We start from the raw sequence: 7500 nt of genomic DNA on the forward strand, positions 1-7500 counted from the left end.
GGATCTGATCTTCTGGAGCCTGTGCAGTGACTGAGGGTGAAGGACCAGAGTGGACATTTGGACACAACCATAAACACATCTGTAATATGACCTCTGACCCCGCCCCCTCTGACCCCTGATCCCTGACCCCCCCCGACCCCTGACCCCTGACCCCTGACCTGTCCCTGGAGCTTCTGCAGCAGTGTGAGGTCGGCTCCTTCTCCTTTGGCGTGCATCGTCGCACAAACGTCGTCCAACACACACATGACCCCAGGAGGACTCTGAGAACACACACACAATAAACACACACAATAAACACACACTCTATACACACACACACTATACACTATACACACGTGTGTGTGTATTGTGTATAGTGTGTGTGTGTATAGTGTGTGTGTGTGTATAGTGTGTGTGTATAGTGTGTGTGTATAGTGTGTATAGTTTGTGTGTGTGTATAGTGTGTATAGTGTGTGTGTGTGTGTGTGTATAGTGTGTGTGTGTGTGTGTGTATAGTGTGTGTGTATAGTGTGTGTGTGTATAGTGTGTGTGTGTGTGTGTGTATAATGTGTGTGTGTATAGTGTGTGTGTATAGTGTGTGTGTGTATAGTGTGTGTGTGTGTGTGTGTGTGTGTGTATAGTGTGTGTTTGTGTATAGTGTGTATAGTGTGTGTGTGTGTAGTGTGTGTGTGTATAGTGTGTGTGTGTGTGTATAGTGTGTGTGTGTGTGCTTGTGTGTGTGTGTGTATAGTGTGTGTATAGTGTGTGTGTGTAGTGTGTGTGTATAGTGTGTGTGTGTGTGTGTGTGTATAGTGTGTGTGTGTGTGTATAGTGTGTGTGTATAGTGTGTGTGTGTGTGTATGTGTGTGTGTGTGTGTATAGTGTGTATAGTGTGTGTGTGTGTGTGTGTGTTGTGTGTGTGGTGTATAGTTTGTGTGTGTGTATAGTGTGTATAGTTTGTGTGTGTGTATAGTGTGTATAGTGTGTGTGTGTGTATAGTGTGTGTGTGTGTGTGTGTGTATAGTGTGTGTGTGTATAGTGTGTGTGTGTATAGTGTGTGTGTGTGTGTATGTAGTGTGTGTGTGTATAGTGTGTGTGTGTGTGATAGTGTGTATAGTGTGTGTGTATAGTGTGTGTGTGTGTGTGTGTGTATAGTGTGTGTGTGTGTGTGTGTTTAGTGTGTGTGTGTGTATGTGTGTGTATAGTGTGTGTGTATAGTGTGTGTGTGTGTATAGTGTGTGTGTGTGTGTGTATGTGTGTGTGTGTGTGTGTGTGTATAGTGTGTATAGTGTGTGTGTATAGTGTGTGTGTATAGTGTGTATAGTGTGTGTGTGTATAGTGTGTATAGTGTGTATAGTGTGTATAGTGTGTGTGTATAGTGTGTGTGTGTGTGTATAGTGTGTGTGTAGTGTGTATAGTGTGTGTGTGTGTATAGTGTGTGTGTGTATAGTGTGTGTGTGTGTGTGTGTATAGTGTGTGTGTGTAGTGTGTATAGTGTGTGTGTGTGTATAGTGTGTATAGTGTGTGTGTATAGTGTGTATAGTGTGTGTGTATAGTGTGTATAGTGTGTATAGTGTGTGTGTATAGTGTGTGTGTGTGTGTATAGTGTGTGTATAGTGTGTGTGTGTATAGTGTGTGTATAGTGTGTGTGTATAGTGTGTGTATAGTGTGTATAGTGTGTATAGTGTGTGTATGTGTGTGTAGTGTGTGTGTATAGTGTGTGTGTATAGTGTGTATAGTGTGTATAGTGTGTGTGTGTGTATAGTGTGTATAGTGTGTGTGTACAGTGTGTATAGTGTGTATAGTGTGTGTGTACAGTGTGTATAGTGTGTGTATAGTGTGTACAGTATGTGTGTATAATGTGTGTATAGTGTGTATAGTGTGTGTGTATAGTGTGTATAGTGTGTGTGTATAGTGTGTATAGTGTGTGTATAGTGTGTGTGTGTATAGTGTGTGTGTGTATAGTGTGTGTATAGTGTGTATAGTGTGTGTGTATAGTGTGTATAGTGTGTGTATAGTGTGTATAGTGTGTGTATAGTGTGTGTGTGTGTATAGTGTGTGTGTATAGTGTGTGTATAGTGTGTATAGTGTGTGTATAGTGTGTGTGTGTGTATAGTGTGTATAGTGTGTGTATAGTGTGTGTATAGTGTGTGTGTGTGTGTATAGTGTGTGTGTGTGTGTATAGTGTGTGTATAGTGTGTGTATAGTGTGTGTATAGTGTGTGTGTGTGTATAGTGTGTGTATAGTGTGTATAGTGTGTGTATAGTGTGTGTGTATAGTGTGTATAGTGTGTGTGTGTGTGTATAGTGTGTATAGTGTGTGTGTATAGTGTGTATAGTGTGTGTGTATAGTGTGTGGTGTATATGTGTGTGTATAGTGTGTGTATAGTGTGTGTGTATAGTGTGTATAGTGTGTGTGTATAGTGTGTGTGTGTGTGTATAGTGTGTATAGTGTGTGTGTGTATAGTGTGTGTGTGTGTATAGTAGTGTGTATAGTGTGTGTGTATGTGTGTGTATAGTGTGTGTGTGTATAGTGTGTATAGTGTGTGTGTATAGTGTGTATAGTGTGTGTGTATAGTGTGTATAGTGTGTGTGTATAGTGTGTGTGTGTATAGTGTGTGTGTATAGTGTGTATAGTGTGTGTGTATAGTGTGTATAGTGTGTGTGTGTATAGTGTGTATAGTGTGTGTGTGTATAGTGTGTGTGTGTATAGTGTGTATAGTGTGTGTGTGTATAGTGTGTGTGTATAGTGTGTATAGTGTGTGTGTATAGTGTGTATAGTGTGTGTGTGTATAGTGTGTATAGTGTGTGTGTGTGTGTGTGTATAGTGTGTATAGTGTGTGTGTATAGTGTGTATAGTGTGTGTGTGATAGTGTGTGTATAGTGTGTGTGTATAGTGTGTGTATAGTGTGTATAGTGTGTGTATAGTGTGTGTGTATAGTGTGTGTGATAGTGTGTGTGTATAGTGTGTTGTATAGTGTGTGTGTATAGTGTGTGTAGTAGTGTGTATAGTGTGTGTGTATAGTGTGTGTAGTGTGTGTGTGTGTATAGTGTGTGTGTGTATAGTGTGTGTATAGTGTGTGTGTGTGTGTGTATAGTGTGTGTATATGTGTGTGTGTATAGTGTGTGTATAGTGTGTGTGTGTGTGTATAGTGTGTGTATGTATGTGTGTGTATAAGTGTGGTGTGTATAGTGTGTGTGTATAGTGTGTGTGTATGTGTGTGTATAGTGTGTGTGTGTATAGTGTGGTGTATAGTGTGTGTGTATAGTGTGTGTGTATAGTGTGTGTGTGTGTGTTATAGTGTGTGTATAGTGTGTATAGTGTGTGTGTGTATAGTGTGTATAGTGTGTGTGTATAGTGTGTAGTGTGTGTGTGTGTGTGTGTGTGTGTGTATAGTGTGTATAGTGTGTGTGTGTGTAGTGTGTGTAGTGTGTGTATAGTGTGTATAGTGTGTGTATAGTGTAGTGTGTGTGTATAGTGTGTGTGTGTATAGTGTATAGTGTGTGTGTGTGTATAGTGTGTGTGTGTATAGTGTGTGTGTGTGTGTATAGTGTGTGTGTGTATAGTGTGTGTGTGTATAGTGTGTGTGTATAGTGTGTGTGTGTGTATAGTGTGTGTATAGTGTGTGTGTGTGTGTATAGTGTGTGTATAGTGTGTATAGTGTGTGTGTGTATATAATGTGTGTATAGTGTGTATAGTGTGTGTGTGTATATGTGTGTGTGTGGTGTATAGTGTGTGTGTGTGTGTATAGTGTGTATAGTGTGTGTGTATAGTGTGTATGTGTGTATGTGATAGTGTGTATAGTGTGTATAGTAGTGTGTGTGTGTATAGTGTGTATAGTGTGTATAGTGTGTGTGATAGTGTGTGTGTGTGTGTATAGTGTGTATAGTGTGTAATAGTGTGTGTGTGTGTGTATAGTGTGTGTGTGTGTATAGTGTGTGTGTGTGTGTTATAGTGTGTATAGTGTGTGTGTATAGTGTGTGTGTGTATAGTGTGTATAGTGTGTGTGTATAGTGTGTGTGTATAGTGTGTATAGTGTGTGTGTGTATAGTGTGTATAGTGTGTATAGTGTGTGTGTATAGTGTGTATAGTGTGTGTATAGTGTGTATAGTGTGTGTGTGTGTGTATAGTGTGTGTGATAGTGTGTGTGTATAGTGTGTGTGTGTGTATAGTGTGTATAGTGTGTGTGTATAGTGTGTGTGTGTGTATAGTGTGTATAGTGTGTGTGTATAGTGTGTGTGTGTATAGTGTGTGTGTGTGTGTATAGTGTGTATAGTGTGTGTGTGTATAGTGTGTGTGTGTATAGTGTGTGTGTATAGTGTGTGTGATAGTGTGTGTGTATAGTGTGTGTGTATAGTGTGTGTGTGTGTGTGTGTATAGTGTGTGTATAGTGTGTGTATAGTGTGTGTATAGTGTGTATAGTGTGTATAGTGTGTGTGTATAGTGTGTGTGTGTGTATAGTGTGTGTGTGTGTAATAGTGTGTATAGTGTGTGTGTATTGTGTGTGTGTGTGTGTATAGTGTGTATAGTGTGTGTATAGTGTGTGTATAGTGTGTAGTGTGTGTATAGTGTGTGTGTGTGTGTGTGTGTGTATAGTTGTATAGTGTGTGATATAGTGTGTGTGTGTATAGTGTGTATAGTGTGTGTGTATAGTGTGTATAGTGTGTGTGTATAGTGTGTATAGTGTGTGTATAGTGTGTGTGTGTATAGTGTGTGTGTGTGTGTATATAGTGTGTGTGTATATAGTGTGTGTGTGTGTGTGTATAGTGTGTATAGTGTGTGTGTATAGTGTGTGTGTGTGTATAGTGTGTATAGTGTGTATAGTGTGTGTGTATAGTGTGTGTGTATAGTGTGTGTATAGTGTGTATAGTGTGTGTATGTGTGTGTGTGTGTATAGTGTGTGTGTGTGTGTGTGTGTGTATAGTGTGTGTATAGTGTGTGTGTGTATAGTGTGTGTATAGTGTGTGTGTGTGTGTTATAGTGTGTATAGTGTGTGTGTATAGTGTGTATAGTGTGTGTGTGTGTGTATAGTGTGTATAGTGTGTATAGTGTGTGTGTATAGTGTGTGTGTGTGTGTATAGTGTGTGTGTATAGTGTGTATAGTGTGTGTATGTATAGTGTGTATAGTGTGTGTGTATAGTGTGTATAGTGTGTGTGTATAGTGTGTATAGTGTGTGTATAGTGTGTGTGTGTAGTGTGTATAGTGTGTGTATAGTGTGTGTATAGTGTGTATAGTGTGTGTGTATAGTGTGTGTAGTGTGTGTAGTGTGTATAGTGTGTATAGTGTGTGTGTGTGTATAGTGTGTGTGTGTGTGTGTATGTGTGTGTGTGTTAGTGTGTGTGTATGTGTGTGTGTGTGTGTGTATAGTGTGTGTATAGTGTTAGTGTGTATAGTGTGTGTATAGTGTGTGTGTATAGTGTGTGTAGTGTGTGTATGTGTGTATAGTGTGTGTGTATAGTGTGTATAGTGTGTGTGTGTGTGTAGTGTGTGTGTATAGTGTGTGTATAGTGTGTGTAGTGTATAGTGTGTGTATAGTGTGGTGTGTGTATAGTGTGTGTATAGTGTGTGTATAGTGTGTATAGTGTGTATGTGTGTATAGTGTATAGTGGTGTGTGTATAGTGTGTGTGTGTATAGTGTGTGTATAGTGTGTGTATAGTGTGTATAGTGTGTGTGTATAGTGTGTATAGTGTGTGTGTGTGTGTATAGTGTGTGTGTGTGTATAGTGTGTGTATAGTGTGTATATATGTGTGTGTAGTGTGTGTGTAGTGTGTGTGTGTATAGTGTGTGTTGTATAGTGTGTGTGTAGTGTGTGTATAGTGTGTGTATAGTGTGTGTGTGTGTGTGTGTGTGTGTATAGTGTGTGTAGTGTGTGTATAGTGTGTGTGTGTATAGTGTGTGTATAGTGTGTGTGGTGTGTGTATAGTGTGTGTATAGTGTGTGTATAGTGTGTATAGTGTGTGTATAGTGTGTATAGTGTGTGTATAGTGTGTGTATAGTGTGTGTATAGTGTGTGTGTGTATAGTGTGTGTGTTCTGACCTTGGATTCGATGAGGTCACAAACTACTTTGTTGTTGAAATAATCTATCGGTGTCCACTGGATCCCCTCCTGCACATACTCCTCCTGTAACACAACACACAACACACACAACACAATAAACACACAACACACACACCACAATAAACACACAATAAACACACACAACACACAATAAACACACAATAAACACACACAACACACAATAAACACACAAAACACACACACACACAATAAACACACACAACACAATAAACACACAATAAACACACACACACAATAAACACACAACACACAACACACATAAACACACAACACAAACACACATAAACACACACAACACACATAAACAACACAATAAACACACACACAACACAACACACATAAACACACAACACAATAAACACAAACACACAATAACACACACAACACACAAAACACACAATAACACACACATAAACACACAACACAATAAACAACACAACACACATAAACACACAATAACACACAATAACACACAAACACAATAACACACACAACACACATAAACACACAAACACACAACACAATAAACACACACACAATAAACACACACAAACAAATAAACACACAACACACACATAAACACACAACACACACACAACACACAATAAACACACAACACACAATAAACACACAACACAATAAACACACAATACACACACACAACACAATAAACACACAACACACAATAAACACACACAACACAATAAACACACAACACACACAGTAAACACACAATAAACACACAACACACAATAAACACACAACACAATAAACACACAATACACACAACACACAACACACAATAAACACACAAACACACACAACACACAATAAACACACACAATAAACACACACAACACACAATAAACACACACAACAGACACAGCAGAGCCCAATCAACAACGAAAACATGAACTATGGCAAAAGTTTAGAGTTTAAACGTGAGAATAAATAGAGTTTAGAGTTTAAACGTGAGAATAAACAGAGTTTAGAGTTTAAACGTGAGAATAAACAGAGTTTAGAGTTTAATCCACAGAGTCTGGTGTTTCAGGAGCAGCTCTATTGTCTCTGGTGTAAATTAGAGTTTTTAAAAGTCCGTGTGTGAAGTTCGGTCTCGTTAAACAGAAGAACAACAGGAACATGACACAGCAGAAAAACGAGAAAAGAGGAAAATTGTACAAGACGACGAAGAGATGATAGAAGCTCAGAGTGTGTGTTGTGTGTTTTGTGTGTGTGTGTTGTGTGTGTGTGGTGTGTGTGTTGTGTGTGTGTTGTGTGTGTGTGTGTGTGTGTGTGTGTGTGTGTGTGTGTGTGTGTGTGTGTTGTGTGTGTGTGTGTTGTGTGTGTGTTGTGTGTGTGTGTGTGTGTGTTGTGTGTGTGTGTGTGTGTGTGTGTGTGTGTGTGTGTTGTGTGTGTGTGTGTGTGTGTGTGTGTGTGTGT

The 7500-nt window shown here is 39.2% G+C and overlaps 1 protein-coding gene across 2 annotated transcripts in view; it reads right to left on the bottom strand.

The window, feature by feature from the left end:
* The window catches only part of myo1eb (myosin IEb), a 32042-nt gene that overhangs the window by 15870 nt on the left and 8672 nt on the right, over positions 1–7500 (bottom strand). For both annotated transcript variants that reach the window (XM_055163658.1, XM_055163657.1), the window contains exons 12-13: positions 6019–6102; positions 159–260 (exon numbers count right to left, since the gene is read on the bottom strand). In XM_055163658.1, coding sequence (XP_055019633.1) covers positions 159–260; positions 6019–6102 — 186 coding nt within the window. The remainder of the gene's footprint in view (positions 1–158; positions 261–6018; positions 6103–7500) is intronic.

Source organism: Boleophthalmus pectinirostris, unplaced genomic scaffold (assembly GCF_026225935.1).
Source record: "Boleophthalmus pectinirostris isolate CB_2022bp ecotype Guang Dong unplaced genomic scaffold, ASM2622593v1 HiC_scaffold_6, whole genome shotgun sequence".
Lineage (NCBI taxonomy): Eukaryota > Metazoa > Chordata > Actinopteri > Gobiiformes > Gobiidae > Boleophthalmus > Boleophthalmus pectinirostris.